Source organism: the organism of the source record quoted next, unplaced genomic scaffold (genome assembly GCF_019419815.1).
Source record: "Pyrus x bretschneideri cultivar Hongxiangsu unplaced genomic scaffold, Pyrus_bretschneideri_v1 Contig49, whole genome shotgun sequence".
Classification (NCBI taxonomy): Eukaryota; Viridiplantae; Streptophyta; class Magnoliopsida; order Rosales; family Rosaceae; genus Pyrus; species Pyrus x bretschneideri.
The window spans coordinates 2518538-2543122 of NW_025999786.1; the positions used below are offsets into that span (position 1 = coordinate 2518538).

The window sequence follows — 24585 nt, forward strand, 5'->3', positions numbered from 1 at the left end:
TACATGATTGCCATAATTAAATTCGTTTATAAGAAAGGTCGTAATGTTGAGAATTATGAAATTATTCTGAATCTTGCGGGATGTACATGTATGCATACTATTATGGGATGCCTTAACTATATTTGCAACCATGAATGGAGTTATGTTGACTAGAATTATCGATTTACCGTTGCATGATCATATTTACGTTATCTGCTCATCGTGTGTTGCACTAATGTTAGTACTCACCCAGGGCCAGGGCCAATCTTTCACATGTATGTTCACATCACACTGCATGCTCACTTTGATCCATTGTAGGTGCCAGTCTTGTCCTAGATTGCTATAGACAATTAAGGCCCATATGTGATGCGCATAACGCTAGTCTTCACATGATTGTAGTACTAAAGCGTATATCATTATTACACCCAGTCCTATTCATGTCAAAATATCTCTACATGAACTCGTGTGTCATCATATGTCGATGAGCACTCTATATGATATGTTTATTTATGCAAGATTATGTGATTACCGGACGTTAGGTGTTTATTTATGAAATATTGTGACGAATTGAATTCTTGAGATATTGCTGGCTACAGTAAGTACTTTCATATTATATGTACTCTGTTATATGTAGAAACTATACTTGTTTTACGGCGAGAGGTTATTACATTTTCGAAAAGATTTTTACAAAACTTTATTTTTAGGCCCACTCACCTTTGTTTTTCGCCCATCCAGGTTTTAGTAGCTGAGTTTTGTATCAACGAGGATTCTTGACAAATCTTGGTATAAAAGGTTACCTTTGATGGTATAATTCTCAATCTACCCTATTGTACTTTACTTATGATCTGACGTCACGTGTGAAATGGGTTCATTCCTACTCACTACTGCACTCTTATATTTAGGCACTTTTATGTTTAAATTTATTCACATTTTTCCACATCACTACACTTTATGGCTTCATCACCTTCTTGGTGTCGGCCAGCACAGCTCAATTTCAAGTCCAAGTAGACATTCCATGTAGGAGTGTGTCAAAGATGCTCGAGATCACATCCTCTAAGCTTTGATTATGATTAGATGGTGATATGGATTTTTGAAACTACCGAAACTTTTATGAATAGTGTTTTTACTAAGATTTCCATTTTTTTTTAAGTGTAAAAAAATTAATTTACAATTGTAAAAAATATAAAAATATTATGAAAACGCTTGTAATAACTCTACAACTTTCGTGAAGAAGTCAGCTCCAAATATCAACACCAAAATCCAAAAAACATAATGACAAACTCTAACTTTTTTATTATCATTTACTTTTACGCTTTAATTTTTCATCTCCAGAAACGGTTTTTGGGTGTTTCTTTTTTTTTTTTTAAATAATCTTTTAGTGGGTTGAATAAAATGAATGGTTTTTTGGATTGCTGATGATACACCCCGACCCGGAATGTCCTATTGGACTCCGAATCAAGCTGTGTTGGCCGACACCTGGAAGGCGATAAAGCCATAAGGTCTAGTGTAGTGGAACCTATGAATAAATTTAAACCTAAAAGTGCCTAATTTTAAGAGTGCGTTGGTGAGCAGGAATGAACTCATTTCACAAGTGATGTAAGAGCATAAGTAAAGTGCAGTAAAGTAGGATGAAAATTATACCATTGCGGGTAATCTCCAATACCAAGATTTACCAAGAATCCTCATCGATACGAAAGCTCAGGTACTAAAACCTGGAGGGGCGAAAAACAAGTGTGAGTGGGCCTAAAAATAAAGTTTTGTAAAAATCCTTTCGAAAACATAATAACCCATTGCCATAAATCAAGTATAGTTTCCAAAATATACATACTACTTATAGTAAGAAAGTACTTACTGTAGCCTACAATAGCTTAAGAATTCAATACGGCACAATATTTTGTAAATAAATGCATGACGTCTGTAATCAACATAATCTCGCATAAGCAAACATCTCATATCAAGTGCTCATCAACACCTGCTGACACACAAGTTCATGCAAAGGTATTCTGACATGAATAGGATTAGGTGTAACAATGATATACGCTCTAATACCATAATCACGTGAAGACTGACGCTATGTGCAGCACATACAAGTCCTAATTGCCTATAGCAATCTAGGACATGACTGGCACCTACAATGGATCCAAAATGAGCATATGATGTGATGTGCACATACACGTGAAAGATTGGTCTTGACCCGGGCGAGTACCAACACCGATGTAGCAAACGATGAGCAGATAACACAAATCTAGTCATGCCACAGTGATTCGATAATTCTGGTCAACATAACGTTATTCATCGCCGTAACTTAAGCTAAGGCATCCCGTAAGATTCATAATGATTTTCTAATTCTCTTTGTTATGTCATTTCCTGTAAATGTTAATTTAACTACGACATTCGTATAGAAAATTCATTATTAAATGTATATATGGAAACTAAACATATATATATATATATGTATATGTATATATCAAAGAAAAGACCCACTCACAGATCATGTCGTCGGGTCGAACCCACCTTGCGGGCTTCGAAGATCCTTGCAATGCATTTCACCTAGAAACGAAGCCATTAACGTAAATATATAACACACTAACGTATAAACGCATTTTTTGTACGGCCAATAAAGTAACTATTTTAAAATAGTTGAATTTCAAAAAACAGACAGCGGATTCGGATTTTGCACGTCGAGAAACCTAAGGAGGGACCTCGGGTTCCTCCACTCGCCACCATGCGCCACCACAAGGTGGCTGCACAAACGCGTCAACCACGTTGTGTTTCCCACACGCGCCCACACACCTGCAAGTACGACGGTACTCACCTTCCTTGCGAAGGCCTACGTTTTGCAGGTTTTTGGTCCGACTTCCAGAGCTCATATCGAGCTCAATTCTTAACCAAATTCGATGATTCAAATGTTAAAATGAATTTAGGATGTAAGGAACATGTTTATACCAAAATGAAGGCTCAATGGAGGCCGAAGACAATAAAAAAAAAAGGTGTGAAAGTGGTCAAATGGCCACAATTCATTTTCCAGAAATATGGGGAAAATCCTTCCCCAAGATGCGATCTGCATTAATTCACCCACAAATCTCCTATTTAAGATTAGAAACATCACTAGGGGATCAAAATAAGAAAGATATGAGGTTGGGGGGGGGTGTTTCCAAAATTACCTTGGTTGTGTACTGTGGAAAGTTATCGTAAAAAATAGCGAGGGTGGTGATGGTGGTCCTCCGCGAGAGCTGTGGTGGTTGTACCATTTTTTCACCATGAAATGATGATGGTGGTCACGCTGGTTACCTTACTGCCTTTGTGCAGTGAGTGTAACAAGAGAGCTCGAGAGGAAGAGCCCAAGATTGAAGGAGAGTGTCCAAGATAGAGAGAGGTCAATGATGGTTGCTTGAGAACTCTCTGGGGTGGTGATGAATGACCATTTTCTTGCACCTTTTGTGCAGGAAGAAAGAGTTGAGAGAAAGAAGAGAGAGGGAAATAGGAATCAGAGAGGTGACAGATGAGAGACCCAGGAGATCAGGAAACACTGGGGAATAGGGAGAGAATGGGATGTGGGCCCCACTGGCTCACAAAGCAATGTCACCACAGAACAAAACAGAAAATATCCTCGCAATGTGAAATTACCAAAATGCCTCCACGTTTGTAGTTCAGTAAAATTTTAACCGTAACTCCAATTTCGATTCTTCTTACGTCTATGCGTTCGTACCGTCAAGTACTTCGAGACTACTGTAAAATAGTAGCTCGTACACTTCACCAAGAGAGGGTCAATAAAAGTCAGCAACCTCGCCTCAAGGACATTTTCGTCAATTCACTCTTTTAAAATTTATTAAATCGTAAAATTAGGGACGGATTGTCATAGCTAACAATATTTTTCGATTTTTAAGGGTAGTGCAAATATTGCTCGATGTTCTATAGTGTCTAGAGTGTTTATAAACATCGAGCAACAATTGCACTAGAAGATTATGTTTTGAAAAAAAAAAAAAAAAACTCCGAAAAATGCTTTTCGGTGATGAAAATTTAGGGTTTGTCAGTAACGAAAATTGATTTTTGTGTTTAGATTTGGAGAAAATTTCTTCATGAAAGTTGTAACCATTGTCATTATGTGCGTTTCCATAATTTTTCACAATTGTAAATTAATTATACATTTAAAAAAGTTAGAAGTCAAAGAAAACACTTTAAAAAATCTAATTGATGATCTAATCATCATCAAAGCATAATGGATGTGACCATAAGCGTTTCCATAAATTTACAGAATTTTTTCGCTTGTAAATTAATTTTATGAATTTTTAAAAACATGAAAACGCTCGTTATCACATCCCCTATGATTTTACAATGGTTATATCGTCATTGAAATTTATAAAACCCTCCAAACACTTGTGAATAGTGTTTTTAGGGTGAATTGAAAATGTGTAAATGTTAATAATAATTTGTCACATCCCGATCCGGGGCGGACCACTTCCCGGGCCCACTCCACCACCGTAACATGATATTATCCACTTTGGGCCCCGACTACGCCCTCACGGTTTTGTTTCTAGGAACTCACACGAGAACTTCCCAATAGGTCACCCATCATGGGAGTGCTCTAGCCCCCTTCTCGCTTAACTTCGGAGTTCCTACGGAACCCGAAGCAAGTGAGCTCCCAAAATGCCTCGTGCTAGGTAGAGATGGGAATATATATTTAAGGATCACTCCCCTGGGCGATGTGGGATGTCACATAATTAATTTAGGGGTGTGCTATCCAAACACCCCTTATTACTCCTCACACACACTTATTAAGTTTTGTCCATTGATCTTCTTCAATTCATCCAATCCAACGGCCGAAAACTTAAAATGTGTGGGAGAAGTAAAAAGGGGTGTGTGGATATCACACCCCTTAATTTACAAGTGTAAAAAATATGAAAATGCTCGTGGTCAGATCCCCTATGCTTTAATGATGATTAGATGTTAATTAGAACTTTGAAGCCTTGAAACCCTCATGAATAGTGTTTTTCTTGTGACTTCCAATTTTTTTTTTTTAAATGTAATTATTAATTTGCAATTTTGGAAAGTATAAAAAATTATGGAAACGCTAGTAATGATAAGGGCTGCAACTTTTGTGAAGGATTCTCCTTCAAATCTCGACACAAAATTCATTTCTATTACTGACAAACTCTAATTGTCCGATTGTCGATTACATCTATCCTCAAGTTTTTAATCACGGGAAAGCATTTTTCAAAGTTTCTTTTTTCAAAACATAATCTTCTAGTTGATTGAAAAAATTGAACAACTTGGATAGTTCATATCATGTTTCGCCCTTACAATTAGTGCTATTGCTCGATGTTTATAAACTCTCTAGACATCATAGAACATTGAGCAATATTTGCATTAACCTTACAAACTGAAAAATGATGCCAACGATCTAAACCGTTCATCTTATTCAATCAAAAACTCTGAGAACGGCGTCTGGTGATAACAATTTAATTTAAAACGCAAACGACATCCCAACTGTTAGATTTTGTCGCTAACATTTTTTTATTGTGGGCATCTGTTTTGAATTTGACTCATTCACAAAATTTGTAGCCTTTTCGTAACGGGCCTATCTATAACTTCTTATTTTTCATATTTTTCACATTTCTAAATTAATTTTACATTTTTCCTAATTTTTTGGAAGTCATAGGAAAAACATTGTTCAGAGGGTCTCAGTAAAGCCATATCACCATCTAACCGTCGTCGAAGACATGCGATCCCAAACGTACCCATAATTTTTTGTTTTTTGTTTTTTTTTTTTCCTTCACATTTATACGTTTATTATTATGAATCTACTATATTCACACAAAAATAAAAAGTAAAAATTATAACAAACAATAAAAAAAAATCCATAGAGATGGATAATAAATGCATAAATATAGGGATAATAGGAAAAGAAAGAAAAAAGAAAACAAAGTGCCCACGAGAAGTTGTGAAAAACTAAAATTCTAAACAAAATTGAACTCAGGTGAAAAACTGAAATTAATAACCAAAATTTTAGGAAAATGTTTGATCAAATTTTCAAAAAGAGTGTATATTTAGTCTAAAAAATTAAAAAACGAGATGTCTATATTAAAACGCTCCAATATTAATTATGGACATTTTCTTGTGGAAAACAAAATTATGCGTGGCCCGGCCATTCTTGGCCAGCCATGTTGTCAAACCAACTGAGGGGAAATAGGGGCAAGAAATGAAAATTTTGGGGGAGTTTTTGGGGATACACATATTCTCTCATTTGCGAATAACGTATCTTCTGAATAAAATCAACGATCGGAACCATTCAATTCATTAATCTTCATTTGAAGATCAATCCTATGCAAATTCATTCGAATTAGAAATCATTTATTTATCCAAACTTATCAAATAAGTGGACAGTATATCACGAACATATTACTTGATACCAATATAGTCAATTTATTCTATACATTTAAATAAGTAAATAATCTCTTATTAAAATAGTTTTTATTTTTATTTTTATAAAAGTGATATTCAAATAAAAATTTAAAAATTAAACTATTCTAATTATAAAATGTGTACGATGTCGATCAAGATACTTCAGCAAGCTGGAATTTAAGTATTATCCTAATCAATTTATTGCCAAGTCTTTCCACTGGTTGATTGTAGACGTACGTAGAACCATTAAATCTCGTCGGTTAATATTGATATAGTCAATTTATTTTATACATTTAAATAATCAAATGATCTCCGATTGAAATAATTTTTTGTAAAAACGGTCTCAAATAATGATTAAAAAATAAACGAATTCAATTATAAAATTATACGATCGTTAGCAATGAGGATTGCAAGTATTATTCTAATCAATTTATTGCCAAAGTCCTTCCACTAGTTGATTCTAGAAGTACGTAGAACCATTATTTCTCATCGGTAAATCTCCGGACTGTTTCAGATGTTGACTCAGAAAAGTCAAGCATCGTGTGCAATATTAACATTGTCATAAACTTAGAACTTTGATATTTTAATAGATCACTTGAACAAATTAATCGTATTATCAAAATCCCTTGGTTTTTTCCATGCATTGTGACATGACCCCTTTCTACTTTCTCTCCTTACTTCTTATTGCATTGGCCAGTACTACCACAGATGCTGCATACGCCGGCCATAACTGCTCAACTAGTTTGGCCCCAAACTCCACTGCCACCTCCTTCAAATCCTATCTCAACCAACTCCTCTCCAACCTTTCCTCCAACGCCAACCGCGATGCCACCGGCTTACAATGCCACCACCGTGGGCCCAGCCTACGGCCTCTTTCTTTGCCGCCGGGACGTCTCGGCCAATGTTTGCAAAGAATGCGTGGTAAACGCAACCTCGAAGGCACTCCTACTCTGCCCGGACAGCCAAGAGGCGCTGATATCGTATGACGATTGCACGCTAAGCTACTCAAACAAGCCCTTCTCATCCTGGGCGGCTGCCACCTCGCCTGTCCTTGTAATTTGGAGTGAGCTGAACGTGTCCCGATACGTGGAGCAACCAGCTCAGCTCACCGAGGTATTGGCGGCTACTTTGGGAAGCTTAGTCCCCAAGGCTGCCAATGCAACTGACAGGTTTGCCACGGAAGAAGGGCCTTTTATGGCAAACCTGATTTCTTTTACCGTGTACAGCCTTGCGCAGTGCAGGCCGGACTTGTCCGCTGCCGATTGTAATGCGTGCCTTGAAGAAGGGAAAACGCAGTTAGCGCCTAGTTGCTGTGACGCAAAGCAAGGGGGACGAGTTCTATATGCCAGTTGTAATATGAGGTTTGAAATGTGACCCTTCAACCAAGACGTATCTTCCAAATAAAATCAACGATCGGAACCATTCAATTCATTAATCTTCATTTGAAGATCAATCCTATACAAATTCATTCGAATTGGATATCACTTATTTATCCAAACTTATAAAATAAGTGGACGGTATATCACGAACATATTACTTGATACCAATATAGTCAATTTATTCTATACATTTAAATGACTAAATAATATCTTATTAAAATAGTTTTTTATTTTATTTTATAAAAGTGATATTCGAATAAAAATTTAAAAATTAAACAATTCTAATTATAAAATGTGTACGATGTCGATAAAGATCCTTCAGCAAGCTGGAATGTAAGTATTATCCTAATCTATTTATTGCCAAGTCTTTCCACTGGTTGATTGTAGAAGTATATAGAATCATTAAATCTCGTCGGTTAATTTCCGGACTGTTTCAGATGTAGACTCAGAACAGTGAAGCATCGGGTGCAATATTGGCATTGTCATAAAGATTCATTTGAAGATCAAACCAATACAGATTCATTTTGTCCATAAAAAAAAAAACCCAATGCAGATTCATTCGAATTGAAATCATTTATTCAGCTAAATTTGTAAAGTAAATGGACAGTTTATCATGAACATATTACTTAATATTGATATCGTCAATTTATTCTATACATTTGAATGATCAAATGATCTCTGATTGAAATAATTTTTTGTAAAAATGATCTCAAATAATGATTAAGAAATAAACGAATTCAATTATAAAATTATTCAATCAAGATACGTTAGCAATGAGGAATGCAAGTATTATCCTAATCAATTTATTGCCAAAGTCTTTCCACTAGTGATCCTAGAAGTACGGAGAACCATTAATTCTCATCAGTAAATTTCCGGACTGTTTCAGATGTTGACTCAGAAAAGTCAAGCATCTTGTGCAATACTAACATTGTCATAAACTTAGAACTTTGATATTTTAGTAGATCACTTGAACAAATTAATCGTAGTATCAAAATCCTTTGGTTTTTTACATGCATTGTGACATGACCCCTTTCTACTTTCTCTCCTTACTTCTTATTGCATTGGCCAGTACTACCACAGATGCTGCAGACAGCAGCCATAACTGCTCAACTAGTTTGGCCCCAAACTCCACTGCCACCTCCTTCAAATCCTATCTCAACCAACTCCTCTCCAACCTTTCCTCCAACGCCAACCGTGACGCCACCGGCTTTTACAACGCCACCACCGTGGGCCCAGCCTACGGCCTCTTTCTCTGCCGCCGGGACGTCTCGGCCAATGCTTGCAAAGAATGCGTGGTAAACGCAACCTCGCAGGCACTCCTACTCTGCCCGGACAGCCAAGAGGCGCTGATATCGTATGACAATTGCACGCTAAGCTACTCAAACAAGCCCTTCTCATCCTGGGCGGCTGCCACCTCGCCTGTCCTTGTAATTTGGAGTGAGGGGAACGTGTCCCAATACGTGCAGCAACTAGCTCAGCTCAACGGGGTATTGGCGGCTACTTTGGGAAGCTTAGTCCCCAAGGCTGCCAATGCAATTGACAGGTTTGCCACGGAAGAAGTGCATTTTACGGCGGTAAACAAGCTTTATTTTACCGTGTACAGCCTTGCGCAGTGCAGGCCGGACTTGTCCGCTGCCGATTGTAATGCGTGCCTTGAAGAAGGGAAAAAGTGGTTAGCGCCCAGTTGCTGTGATGCAAAGCAAGGGGGACGAGTTCTATATGACAGTTGTAATATGAGGTTTGAAATGCGGCCCTTCTACCAAGAATCCAGCCCTAGTCCGTCGCAGCCTTCGCCACCAACCTTGCCGACAAACAAATCTGGTAAATGATGATATCCTTCAAGCTTTCTACAATTCTTGTGAACGATAAAATTGCTACCCTCGTATATAATGACATATGCCACAAATTAATCACCGTGTTGAGTTTCATCTCATGACATAATAATATGAACCTTTCATTTTTATATTCTCCTTTAAAAATCGATTGGGTCTTTGATTATTTATACCTATAATACAAGTATTATTTCGTACCATTATGTTGTCAAGCCGGCTCAGAGATATATATTTATTATAATTTTGTATTCATACAGGAAGAAGCAAACCCTCCTCGACGATAATCATCGTCAGTACTCTTGGCTCTTTTGCTTTTTGTGTTTTAGTTGTGTTTGTTACCGGATGCTTCTTCCGCAAGAGACTCAGAGCAGTCAAAGATAGATACCACTCCAAACGACGAAAGAAGAAAGGTCATAAATAAATAAATTTGAAAAGTATTTAGTCATTAGACGCGGCCGGCATATTATATTTTACTTCAATTTCTTGATAAATGTTTTAGTTAATAGATCTAATCTTTTAATCAATATTTGTAGTTGGTAATGACATGAAGACTGTCGAGTCATTGCAATTTAGATTGGGAACCATTGAAACTGCCACGAACAAGTTTTCAGATGATAACAAACTAGGTGAAGGAGGATTTGGTGCAGTTTTCAAGGTATAAAAATATTTATTTGCATAGTTAAAATAAAAAACTATTTATTTGCATGAGATACTTTGCTCCACAAACTTATGGAAGAATTTCTACACAAAAATAGTTCGTGATAATGGCTATGTGAAAAATTATTTTTATGAAAAATTAGTGAAGGATGTGATTGTTTAAGCATCAAAATGTATGAAAATAGGAGAAATTAGGTTCTCATCCTTCTTTTTTCAACTCCATTGATTAAAACCTTATTCCTTTTTAATTTTTATCAAGGTCCCTTGGTTTTAATAAACATCATTATTTATTTCAATAATAAAATATTTTACATGTCAAGATAATTAAATAATTAAATTTTATTCTAAATATATTCATTTAGTGTTAGAAACATTACATTTGATATATATATATATGTTTACGGCTAAATTTTGTATCATATATATTTATTTTTAGTTTGTACCCATATATTAATTTCTTTTTGTGTCCATGTTTTTCAAACTTTTATTTGTACTCAGTATTTTTAACCTTTTATTTGTAAAAATAATTTATTAATAATGTACCCATTTGTCTTTAAAAATGTTCCACTTTGTTATGTGTAAAATGTACCACTTTTTGTTTTTGTAAGTATCAATTTTTTATGTAATATGTACCTATTTTTTTTAATGTGAGACCTATTTATTTTTGTAATCTAAAGTGTACCCATTTTTTAATGTAAGACCTGTTTGTTTTTTTATGCGGTTCTTAACTACCAATGTTCTTTGATTGAAATCTTGATAATTTTCAGTTTTTGATCGAAATCCTGACATTAATGTAATAATGTATTTTCATGTAGGCTATTATTTTTTAAATTAAAATCTGAAACTTGTAGTTGTTTATATCAATGAGATTTTAAGTAAAACCCATCATTTATAGGATTAAAAATATTAAAGGATAAATTATACTCTCTAACATATATTGTATATATACCCAATATACATAAACATGGGTACATTCATCAAAACCAAAAAACTATTGTACCAAAACATGGGTACATTTTTCAAAACCACAAAAATAATAATATATTAGGCTTGATTACCATATTAATTTTTTTTGCATTAAACTTGACATGGATACATTCTCAAATCAATGAAATAGAGTGTGCCCATGATATTGATTAGAAAGAAAAAAAAATTGAATGGATTTTATATAAAAAAAAATATGGGTGCATTTTATATTAAAAAAGGTACATTTTACAAATAACAAATTGATATATTTAAGAATGGATACATTTAATATTAGAAAAAATTGAAAAAATTATATAAATGGGTACATTTAAGATTAAAAAATTGAAAATCTTTTTATAAACGTTTAATGGGTACAAACTTATTCTATTTTTTTTTTTTTTACTTTTTTAAATTTTGGAAATGTTTTGAATTGAAATTAATTAGAAGTTTAATAAGGTTGTGAGTATTAAAACCCTAAATCAATTACTAATTTTATTTTAAAAAATTATGCAACTGACATGTAAATTGTTTAATACATTAATGTTAGGGACTTTGATCAAAATCTAAAAACTAATAATGTCTCAGTCAATGAACAATAGTAACTAGGAATTAGATACTAAGTTTTCAATTTTTTTTCCTCATTGGAGTGCCTATTTATAGGCTTATGATTTACATACAACAGTGTCCTATCTAATTACATATTGCACCACATAATTAAGGATGGTGCTATTCACACACCCCTTGTTAATTTCTATTTTTTAATTTTTTTTAATTCATTCGATCAAAAGACAGAAAATTGAGAAGGGTGTGTAAAAGGTGAAAAGAGGTGTGTGGATAGCACCATCCCATAATTAATAGTATTTCCAACACTTACTCTGCTTAGTTCAATATTACATATTGTAGGGAACACTTGGTGATGGACATGAAATAGCAGTAAAACGGCTATCGAAAAGCTCCACACAAGGTGTTCAAGAATTTCAAAATGAGGTTGTATTGGTAGCCAAACTTCAACACAGAAATCTTGTAAGACTTCTTGGATTTTGCTTGGAAGGAGAAGAAACCTTACTCGTCTATGAATATGTACCAAACAAAAGTCTTGATCATTTTCTATTTGGTTTGTGACTCTCATTTGACCATAGATTTTCCTTCGTTAATAACAATACACACACACACACACACACACACACACATATATATATATATGTGTATGTATATATAATTGGCTGTAAATTCTGACTCAGTATAACGACTTGTCTTTGATAAATGTTACCGCATGCAGAACCTAGAAAACGAGAGCAGCTGGATTGGTCAAGACGTTGCATGATAATAGGAGGAATCGCTCGAGGAATTTTATACCTTCATGAAGATTCTAGGCTTAGAGTTATACATCGTGATTTAAAAGCTAGCAACATCTTGTTAGACGGCGAAATGAATCCAAAAATATCTGATTTTGGGATGGCTAAAATGTTTGGAGTTGATGGTCAAACTCAAGGAAATACCAAAAGACCTGTTGGAACTCTGTAAGTTTCAATTTATATATCCTTCGATCATATTTAAGTTTTAACTTATATATCTTCATATAAAAAATAGTAGGATTTTATGGTACCGCATTGAAAAATATAAGATATCGGTATTATTTAATATAATAGTATTTTAGGATTATCATAGACCATTTATTTATTTTTTAGTATATTGATATTTTTACACTAGGGGGAGGGAGAGTTCAGCTAAACCACACAATGGGCAGCCTAATTTGCTATCGAATTTGTCATTCACGAGATTCAAACCGTAGTACTGAGTGGCCATCATAAACCATTTATTAAGTTCAAGGAATAATCTTAACTCTAAGCGTTAAGGATTACCTTAGATCATAGATTAAGTTCAATGAATTATCTTATACCATTGATTAATTTTATTTATTTATTTATTTATTTATTTTTGTCGAAAGAGATTAATTTTGTTTATTCATTAACATTAAAATTACCAAGGTTAGATTAACAAGGTTGCCTTTTACGATGTGGAAGTTAGATTAAACTATTAAGGTAGTATAATATAGTTGAATATTAATGAATTACAATATTAACGTTAATAAAGGGTACCAATACCTTTTATTTTTAGTATGGTATCGTAGGCTCACCCCAAAAATATTTGTTTTTTCTAACTAAAAAGACTCAATGCATTAATTTTGGACATGCAGTGGTTATATGGCTCCAGAATATGCACTAGAAGGTTTATATTCGGTAAAATCAGACGTCTTTAGCTTCGGTGTACTCCTGCTTGAGATCACCACGGGGCGAAAGAATTTTTTAGGTTTTGACTGCCCTCTTCCTACACTTATAGCACGTGTAAGTATTTAATAACTTGGGATATATAAGAATTATTTATACATACATCATAATTTCCAAATTATTATTTGGCTAAGCTATCAAAGATTAGTATACTTTTTTTCTATATACTTGCATCCTTAAAAATTATTGTTTTACAGGTTTGGCAATTATGGAATGAAGGAAAAGGGTTGGATTTGATGGATCCAATTTTGTCGAAAGATTCATGTCGGCCAGATGAATTTTTGAGATACATCCACATTGGACTACTGTGTGTTCAAGAGGATGCAAACAGGAGGCCGACCATGTCATCAATCGTTTTAATGTTGAAAACTGAAACTATTAGTCTTTCCAAACCTGAGCGACCTGCATTTTTTACAGGAAGATCTGGAAATAATCAGGATCAAATAGCTGCTAATAGTTGCACCATCAATAGTTTAACAATTTCTGATGATCTCCCCCGTTAATATAAAATTTAAATTATATGCTTGTACAGTCAACCTTTATATACTTCTCATTCAAGTAACATTTTTTGTGAGATTGAGAATGAATTATTAAGTTAGACAATTAAGCTGTTGAACATTTTTATATATGTATTGTTAGAGTAAAATTGGTAATTCTTAACAAAATGTTTGAGTTTGTAATTCTTAGACTAGTGCATGTTTTCGGTTGTAATTATTTTAGTCTAAATTTGTCTCTCGTGCTCTTGATCACAATAATGTCAAGTGTTTCAGAAACATCCACTCAGTAAGTATGTCAAGCACATGCATTCAAATAGGTAGATCTTACTTGGTATTTAACTTGATTTGATTTTGGCTTAATGTTAAGTGGTTGGAATATTTTTGGAGCAGCCCAATATATCTTTTAGTTGTCATTAGACCTGACAATTTTTTACAAGACCTGTTAACACGACACAATAATTAATCAGGTCACTTGATAAGAACCCGTTAATAACGGGTCCTTAATAGGTTTACACAAAGGTGACATGTGAGTAACCTGTTTTGATACGTTAAGAAAAAAGTTATTTTGATGATTTTAATTTTTTAAACTACTAGAAAAACTTACTATAAAGTACAATAGCCATAGTGTATATGTATATATTGTAGATTAAATATGTGTTGTTGTATTATTATTCTATATAAATTTTAAAAAATTAAGTTTTAATTGTATAGTATACTATCGGCAAAGAGTGAGATTAAAAAAAATTATAAAAACATATTAAAAATAAAAGTATCAAGTAATTTAAAAGTACCAAACACATTAAAAAAATTATAATAATTAATTTACAAGTGCAAAAAATGTGAAAAAAAATATGCAAAGACTCGTGATCGTCCTCTACGCTATGAGTATCGGTACATCGTCATATGAATTTTTAAAACCATACAAACCCTCATAAATAGTATTTTTAAGAGAGTTCAAAATAAATAAAATTCATAATCTTTAATGTACAAGTCTAAAATATGAAAGCATATAATGTGAAAGCATATATAAACGTGCAAGCATATATAAACGGGCAAGGTTCCTCAACCTTGAAACACAACTCTCTTTATTTTGCACATCCTTGAACATTTGGTATTTTATAGTAATGTACTAATGTTTTTTTATTAGGCTTTTATTTTGGAATATATAATACTTGAAAGACAAATGTTTTTTTTATATGTTGAAGTAATATTTATGTGACAATGTGATATGCATATACTAATTTAGTATTATGTTCTCTATTTTTTTGGGTCAAATTATGTTTTTCATTTTCATTTTTATTGATTTAAAATATATTTTCTTTTAACGGGTAACGGAGAAGGTCATATTACTTTATAATATTAACAGGCCGATTTTGGGTCGGGTCATATTACCCATTTACTTTAACGGGTGTTACACGACACGACCTATTAAGATATTGGGTATGATACGAAAACGACATGAACACAGAAAACACGACACGAATGCCAAGTCTAGTTGGCATGTTATATGAAAGTTAAGTAGCAGCTAATTTTTTTTTTTTTTTAATTTTTTAATTTTTTTAAATGTTTTAATTTTTAATTTTTTTAAGAGAAACGATAGCATTTATTGGATAATCATAAGTCAATCAACATCAAGGGCCTCCATAATCAAATCCGGAGGTTCCTCAAACCAACAAAACTCAATAGGATAAGACACAACCAATTTGGCCATACATGTGCTGCAACATTAGCAGAACGGCGCACATAACAAACCTGCAAAGCCACAAAAGTTCGTAAACTAGCACGAATGTCCTCCACTAGAAGATTCATGAAAGAAAACCCCTGGAATCGGCTACCAATAGCTTGAACCACCTACAATGAGTCACGCTCCACAATAACTCGATCCAAGTTCCTTTCCACTACGCAACGAATCCCCTCACGAACTACCAGAAACTCCACCATAGTAGGGCTCGATGCAGATGGTATTGGCAAACAAAACCTCCAGCATAGCTACCGGCTTCATCACGAAATACCCCTCCTACACCGCCCACATTCGACCCAAGAAGGAAAGAGCCATCAACGTTGAGTTAATTTGATATTTTTTGTACATTTATCAAGTTGATAATTTCAAGTGTATTTAAATTTAAACTTATCATGTGCATGCTTATCCTCACATTTGGTTTTATCTGCACAAAAAGAAATCTCAGCACTGTGCGTTATAAATTTAGGTGTTGCGTGAGGTTTTTGCGTGGCTGCTGCATATATCAGAATAGCTTTTTTTCTTGAGTTTTAAGCAGTAGTATTGGTGATAAAATTAAAAGAGTGAGGGCGAGAAGAGGAAGGAGCGTTGTAGCCAATTGTTTGTGGGGGTTCGTACGCATACATAAGATTTGCAATGGTAAAATTAGAATTAGAGCGTGGTAGCCAATTGTTGGTGGGGGTTCGTAGCGCGCATACATATGATTTGCAATGGTAAAATTAGAATTAGAGGTTGTAAGGGATAAAATGTGTTTGCATATACTTCAAGATCTCCTACCCCAAGAATCATCCAATAAAAACATTCGGAGATTAAGTAGTGAGACAAAATCATTCGACAGTTAAACACGAAAAATCACGATTTAACGGTCGTTTTAGCTCTATTTTTGTTAAATTTTTTACAAATATTTAAAAAGTGTCACGATATAGTCAAGAAGGACTAGTGCTTTGGTTTAATGGATACAACAAAAGCTTACATTCTACTTAATGGAAGTATAAAGTAAACTTTTAAGTGTTTTGAAATCCATTCTTTTGACGGGACAAACATTATACGAAACTAGTTTTCACGATCTTACCGTCAAACATGCTTGCATATACTTCGAGATCTTGTAGGCAAAAAATTACCCAAAAACACATTCGGAGGTTAGGTAACAGGACGAAATCAATTAACAGTTAGATATGAAAAATCACGATTTAAGTCGTTTTAGCTCCAATTTTGTTGGCTTGTCGCACAAAATTTATCTTATTTTTAATTTTTGGTTTCATAGAGTTGGCTCGATGACTTTTTTGTCGGGTAAAGTTTATTACATTTTTTTTTGCTGGCCGACGAGATACTCTTGTTGGGCAAGAAGATTTCGTCAGCTCAATTCAATCAATGCACGTTCGCCAACAAGTATATTAGTCGGGCTAACTCAGTTTTGCCCGACGGACTTGTATTTTGTCGTTTTAAGCTTCGTGCAATGGGTTTTGCTCGACTAATCTTTCCCGATGAACCTCCATCGGCTAAAGGCTACGACGACAAAATCAGCTTTGAGCTGACAAATTTTTTTCATCTGGCAAGGTTTTTTTATTGTAGCGATTCTCCTTGCCTAATTCTATTAGGCGTTCTATATACTATGAATAACCTTTTTCATTTCCTTCATTTTATATAAACTAGTGATGCACTTCTATAGCCTTTATAGTGAAGTTCACTCCTTTGGTATTGAAACTTATCTTATTTTAGCAGCAGAAATTGCCTTCTTCTTTGCTGCTACAGCGGAACCCTTAAAATCAGAAGAAACTTCCTCTTTGGCTTTGAAGCTACAGCTACCTTTCAATCAAAAACGGCTACAACGCGCAGTTGCTATTAGCTTATTTATTTACTTGAGGCATAGGCATAGGCGGGATAGGGCTTTGCTTTAGCATAGGGCTAAAAAGAAGCTCTATAAGCCGAAATATAGTACCTGTAAACCCCTTAGAGCAAGCCCAGCGTGGGCTGCAAGCTCGGGGGACAGGGGAGAAAACAAGGGCTCGAGGCCCGGTGGATCAGCTCCTAGCGTGGGCAAGCCCGAGGGAAGGTGGAGGCCCGAGCTCCGGGCCCTTGGGAATTGCTAAACCGAGAGCCTGAGGCCATGTGACGTCAGCCTGGCGTCAGGCAATATTTTATTTTTTTTGTGTCAGGCGCGTGCACCCCACTGGCGCGTGGGGGCGCATCGTCGACACAAAATCAGAAGGAAAAAAAAAAGCTTTGTCAGTTACTGTTGGGAAGCCACGTGACTTCCCACGGTCCGTTAGATCTCAACAGTTATTTAATTTGGACCGTTCGATTTCAACGGTCAAAAAAAATAAAAAAGTCTTATTTAATATCCACCGTTCGATCTGAGATCAACGGTGGATATTAATATGCTTTGTAAATAAAAAATAAAAGAAAAAATAGTTTTAAAATTAAGAAAAGTTACCGTTGTGACACGTGGCACAATCTGGAGTGTTGGAATTCAAATTTTTTTTATATCCAACGGCAAAGATTAATTAATTGAATAAAAAATTTTAAAAAATTGTAAAAAATTCAAAAAAAAAAAATCTAAAAAGTCTGAAAAATCTGAAAAATCTGAAAAAATCTTAAAACTCTAAAAAAATTGTTTTTACTTTTCTATAAATACCTTCTCATTATCATTTATCTTACACAACAATTTCATATTTTCTTAACTACTTTCAATCACATTCCTTTTTATGATAAGTGGCGTAACGACAACGATTAAAAATCTTATCCGAAATTACAAATAAAATTATTTTGTATTATTTAATAATACTTCGGATAATGACACGTGGCGCAACGAGAACGATTAAAAATCTTATCCGATATTACAATTAAAATTATTTTGTATTATTTTATAAATAAATAAAATACTAATATTTTATTGTCTATTGCCAGGGCTATTTGAAGTGTAACAGGTGGAGATACAAATGCTGATTGTCAGTGCTATTTACTGTTCATTAGGTGGATTGAATAGTGCATTGCCTGGGGGGAGGCTCTAATGCTGGAGTTGCTCTTAGTTCCTCTTCTTTACCATAGGGTAGGGGGCGTGAAGCTATAGAAACAAAAAGGCTACTTACTAGCTTTGCCTGCTTGGTTGTACATAGCTACTAAAGCAATTGACGGAAATAAGAAATTTGAATAAAATTTAGAACACGCATAAATGAAACTTGATAAAACGCAAACCACGTTCAATACTGAACTTGACACTTGTAGAAAACCAAGTACATCTTTGCTTCTAGCTTCGATTAATAACTCCAGGTTGCTAAGCGATCAAAAGGGTGAGGGTTTGTTAGCATGATTTTCCCATAATATACCCTTGCGATTTAATTCTTTGCCACGTCAAATTAGATGGATATTATTATTACAAAGATGTATCACAGTTCAAATGGGCGCACCCTAAGGCCGCCACCAACATAAAACCACCGTGGTCTTAGTGCAATTTTGCATTGAGCGAAACAACCTTTTTTTCCAATTATTTTCATCTTTGATCTTAATTTGCTGGGGATTTCCCATCTGACTACCAACCGTATATAACCATGACAGATGAAACCAACCGTATACAACCAAGAAAGAACAAGTAGCTAGTGACTGCAAGAAAGGCATATGTTATGGATTTCGAATTCATCCATCGTAACGAACATCGGTGACGAACGTGTTCTTGATTCACTTGAAGCTGTTTCTTAGACATGTTTTAACCTTACCTTCCATAGTAAACACGTTTGTATGAGGCAACTCTCTTCTTCTTTTGGAGTTATGCATCAGTTGATGTTGCGAAACCGTTTCCCTTCTGGGTTGATCCGTTGAAGTTGTACGAGTTTGACCACTACCGGAAGTTGAACTCGCCGGAGTAAGCTGTGGTGCATTTAGGGAATGACTTGCACTTCTCCATACCAAAAGCACCTAGCTACAGGGAAATAGAACCTAACTAGAAATTTGTGCCCACACATTGTTGCAGGATTGAAAACTGTATGAAAGATTATGTTTGCAAGATATAAAAGATTGTGTTACTATTTACATTGAAAACATTTGGTAAATTGTTATATACAAAAGTTTTTATCAACACATTCCTCAAGTTGCTCCCTTGGGGCTCTCTTGACTATGCCTTGGTCCCCTTGGTCTAAATCCCTGCTCTAGCTCTTTTCTTGAGGTCTGATCACACAATCTTGCATGTCTGAACTTAGTGCCTATAAGAAAGTTTTCATATATAACCACATAAGCATAGTCCTAGGATCAGAGAGAAGGGTTTAGCCAAAATAGTCATTGAGATTTGCATAACTCATCACTTTGGTCATTGAGATTTGAAATCAATAGAAGTGATCCCTGAGTTTATCCACCATCAATCATTTTTGTCATTCCATGAAAAATTATATTAAATAAAGATCAAAATGACAAAAATACCCTCAATTTAATAAATAATGGGCCAAATGACTTGACAAAAATTGAGAGTTTTTTTTATTTAGCCTTTTAGCCTTATTTAATGGAGATTTTTCATGGAATTACCAAAATGATTGATAGTGGAAAATTCAGGGCCCACTTCTATTAATTTCAAATATTAAGGACCAAAGTCAGGAGTTATGCAAATCTTAGGAACCATTTTGGCTAAAAAGCCTTCTTTTTAAAACCGTATAAAACATGTAAAATTTGTAAAATGATATACAATAAGCAACATGTGGAATGTAGGAAGGGAATTATTGACCTTTTGTTCTGAATCAAATACATTAATTCCAAAATACAATTTCAAGAACCCTTTCCAGGCAATTGAACATCAAGAAGAACGCTAATTCTAACATACAAATTCAATTTTCGCCATTTTAAAAAGCATGCAAGCAAAGATAAAGGACGTAGTTCTATTACCAATAGGATTAGCTTGTAAAGACTTCTACACTCTGTTCTGAATCATGTTTCCACTATAAGGATGCTTAGAGAACTGTAGCTAACCCCACTGTAAAAAAAAATACATGCTAAACTTAAAATCCATTGATATTCATAACGCAAATAGAGTGGAAACATAGACAATCAAGTTATGTAAGTAATTAAATATGTTTAGATAAGTACCTGGCTTGTGGCAAAAGTAAAAAAAATTTCTCAAACATCATGGCCACTTTCATGAGTTATTGTAAGTCTTCTTCACCAGATACAGAAGAGTGACTCCTCAACGTATCCAATCTTTACATTTAACACTTTTAACAAAATCCACTGACTAATCATTAAGACATGGCATGTAGGTGGAATTATACAAAAGTGAATTCATAATGAATAAATCCAATAATTTCTATGTAAAACCGCATGAATGTATGCACAAAATTTTTGTGTGAGCAAATAAATATTCAGCTATACTGAGACTTGAATCATACTCAAACCAATTCGGTCTCATATGTAAGAAAAAAGTTGTGCTTCATATTTGAATACAAACAAATTAACTTTACACCAAACACAACAGACTCATTTCTCTCCTTTACTATTCTTGAAAAACTTGGATTCATATAAAAATTGTGTTATGCCAAGATACTTCTTACAAATCGATTCAGTTCAAATAAGAACCAAACTAAAAATTCACATAAAAGCTCACTAAATTACCAAATTTCAACAATTTGGCCAATTAGGTATCCTCAAAACAATTCGAAGAGCAATAATTTAGCAAAAAAGGATTATAAACAAAAGAAAGATAAAAATTAAAAAAAGGGATATTGAGATTAAAAAAGGCAGCAGATAACACAAAAAAATTGAATATGATATCAATGCTACAACAACTACTGAATATAAAATAAGGAGATTTCAGTGATTTGATCAATGTGCCATATCACGGTAAGAGCAACTGCATTTGAAACCCTCTTTGACTTTTTCATGCAGCCCTCACCACCTGCTTTGCTTTAAAAAAAAAAAAAAAAATATATATATATATATATATATATATATATATTCATAGGAAGACTTGAAATGAGCTCTTTCGCCGCCGGGATGCCCATAAAAAAAATCAATGAGAAAATTATCTTTAATGGACTTTCATCCAAGTTGGGTACATTATTATCCACAGATTTCATGCCACATAGAAAGAGAGAAGCATCACCATTGTCTATTTCACATAATCTATGAAATGTAATCTTTAATTTTTTTTTTTTTTTCAAAAAACATTTTAAGCAAAAAAGAAACCAACTATAAAACCGGTTAGTATCATACTTATTTAATATCTCATCTTCACTAAACGTTTGGGCAAAACAAAGAGCTGTATGAAGCCCAATGCCTTGAAACCCTTTTCTTTTTTTTTTTTTTTTTTTTTAGTACATTGATATATTTTTACACTAGGAGGAGTTCAACTAAGCAACACAATAGGCAACCTAATTTGGTATTAAATTCGCCAACCACAAGATTTGAACCTAAGACCTCTCACTTCCAAGTGAAGAAAAATACCATTAGAGAAAAATACTATTAGACGGTAGTACTGAATGATTGAACCCCACTTAAATCGTGGTGATTTTCAGCCAAAAAGAGAGAAAGCAATCAAGTGGTTCCTCTTCAAACCAAGACCAGCGTCGATATCTCACATATAGTAACATTCAAATGGTTCCTGCATACCGATGAGATTCTCTTAGTGCCTAAACATATAATAAGGAATGAGAACTGGCAAGAGAAGAGAGATGAAAAGCTTTTGTTACACATTTAGTCTCAAAGAGGAACCCATCACTGTTAAATATAATTCAAGCATCTACATGACTGTTGCCATTTAACTGGGCAGAGTGCTTCAACCTTTCCTTTTGCCTTTAAAACAGGCATCCCAAGAAGTTTAACTTGTTCCTTTAAACCACATTTAGTAATAACTGATAAGCATTCCAAATGCCCCACCAACCAATCTATTTTGCACAAAGAAATATTACATATTCTAACAAGATTAAACTGATCACAGAATTTAATAAGATGAACAGATGTTGAAAAAAACAATTAAAGCACGAGATTCATGAGCTTTTGCTCTTCAACGTATCGAAATTCAAAAAATTAAACATAAATTCATAATGGAGATCATCGATCAAATCACATAAATAAAAGAAAATTCACAGCAAAATAGAAAATAAAAACCGAAGCTCACTTCGCATCACCTTTTCTGAGAGTAACAGCTGGTGATTTCCCCATGTTCAACCAAATCTGCACGGAAAACCATAAAGCAGAGAGAATAAAAAAATAAAAATGTGTTTCCAAGATGTGAATAAAACTATGATGATTCAGTGCAGCAGCAGAGTTACAGAGAGAGAATTCAGAGTCCTGTGATTGGTGGCATATTATCTTTGAATCCTGATTCAGAACATGCACGTAAAAATAAATAAATAAATAAATAAAAAAAATCAGAAACAAACTAAAATTTGGGATGGTGAACTTTGTATCTTGGAAAGGATAGACACATGTGGGATCAACAATGCAGAGAGCTCTTCAGGATCGGTCCAAACTCCGCTGTCAATGACGGAAAGAGAAGCCAAGGAGGAAAAAGAACGGTCAAAGTCAAACTCTCGCAACCGAGTATACGCGACGATAAGAAATCATATATTCATTCATGCTATTGAATTCTCCGGTGAACTATTTTCTCTTAACAAATAAAATTGCTACCTTCGCAGATGCGCAACATATTCATGCTCGCTCATAGTCTTCATTTACTCAAGTTGTATAGTGTAATCATCCAACTGCCAAAAGACCAAGAGAATGAAACTTCTGCTACTAAAAAGCTCAAACTCATAAAACTCTAATTGTTAGAACCCTACCATAAAGTTTATGAGTTGAAGATGTTAGAATATGAGCATGAGTATGAACCTGTAAACTTGGTTATAGGATTAGAGATTCAGTAGGAAGCCTTGTTGAGAATGGATTTGTGAATCCATATTATGACTGAACTACTATTTAGAAGGAATTAGTTTTCTATTTGGCTTGGATTATGTAGTATATATATGGCGGCCTCTGCTCTCACAGTGTGTACTCAATATAAGACTAAGACCTATTATTAGTTGAGAGTCTCGTTCACTGAAGAGAGGAGAAGGTGTACCACGACTTTGCTGCAAAAATCAGACATGGCAACAACTTCGAACTTTTCTGCAGGTATGTTTTCTTTCTGTGCATTGCTTTATGGTTTATGGTTCTGTGTTTTGATCACGGTAACTTGCTTTGCATGATCTTGGTGTTGTGTTTATTCTAACAGAAGAATCCCAGTACTTAAGTGCAGCAAGATCATAAGCTCTTGAGAGCCGTTCCACCGTGGGCAATAGCCTGGTGGACTAGCTCTCAAACAAGGCCAAAAGGCCAGAGCAACTTGGTCTAGCGTGTGCTAGTGATGGAACCTGAGCGGGCCCGAGTAAGAGGTCCAGCAGGAGTTGCCATCTGGAGAGCCCAAAGGGCATGTGACGCAAGGTTGACGTCTGGGCGATGTCAGCCACGTGGTGGATGGACCTGGACTTCCCTTTCTCTCTCTAACCTTCATGGTTCTTGAACGACGTCGTCGTCTCACGATGGATGGGCGGCGGCGATGATGACTCTCCCCAATGCCTCCTCCTCTATTCGCAAAACGATGCCCAACCGGAGTCCTCAGCATCCGTGACACGTGTCCCACAAACTTGCTAGAGTTTGCTCTGAAGAGGTGACCAAAAACTTGGCAAGGTTTCAAAGAAATTGCAGGGGGTTAAACCTTCGGTTTCAAACTGGAAAAACACGACAAATCTTGTCCCAAGCAACATTAAGACATAATGAAACAAGATTCGCATAGAGAACCTCACCTGGGTTCGAGTTTCAGATCTTGAAGCTCTCGGCTTCAATGGTGGTTTACACCGTGATGGTCCGATGACGCATGCAACGGTATAGCTA

The 24585-nt window shown here is 34.7% G+C and overlaps 2 protein-coding genes across 2 annotated transcripts; both read left to right on the top strand.

Moving 5' to 3' along the window:
• Positions 1 to 6997: 6997 nt before the first annotated feature.
• LOC125470135 (cysteine-rich receptor-like protein kinase 25) lies at positions 6998 to 7816 on the top strand. The gene has a single exon (XM_048568659.1). The coding sequence runs from the start codon at positions 7090 to 7092 to the stop codon at positions 7753 to 7755; it is 666 nt and encodes a 221-aa protein (XP_048424616.1). The 5' UTR covers positions 6998 to 7089; the 3' UTR covers positions 7756 to 7816.
• A 932-nt stretch (positions 7817 to 8748) lies between these two features.
• On the top strand, positions 8749 to 14180 carry LOC103937974 (cysteine-rich receptor-like protein kinase 44). The gene is made up of 7 exons (XM_018645154.2): positions 8749 to 9581; positions 9850 to 10002; positions 10126 to 10247; positions 12119 to 12329; positions 12495 to 12735; positions 13413 to 13560; positions 13701 to 14180. Exons 1-7 carry the CDS (start codon positions 8771 to 8773, stop codon positions 14004 to 14006), a joined length of 1992 nt encoding a protein of 663 aa, XP_018500670.2. The 5' UTR covers positions 8749 to 8770; the 3' UTR covers positions 14007 to 14180.
• The last annotated feature ends 10405 nt before the right edge of the window (positions 14181 to 24585 follow it).

What these genes read in the sequence shown, in the direction of transcription:
- LOC125470135 (XM_048568659.1), top strand. Translation starts at nt 7,090, where the DNA reads ATGCTGCATACGCCGGCCATAACTGCTCAACTAGTTTGGCCCCAAACT.
- LOC103937974 (XM_018645154.2), top strand. Translation starts at nt 8,771, where the DNA reads ATGCATTGTGACATGACCCCTTTCTACTTTCTCTCCTTACTTCTTATT. An exon ending in GATTTGGTGCAGTTTTCAAG is followed by an intron (nt 10,248 to 12,118) that starts GTATAAAAATAT and finishes TACATATTGTAG; the next exon opens with GGAACACTTGGTGATGGACA. An exon ending in TTCCTACACTTATAGCACGT is followed by an intron (nt 13,561 to 13,700) that starts GTAAGTATTTAA and finishes ATTGTTTTACAG; the next exon opens with GTTTGGCAATTATGGAATGA.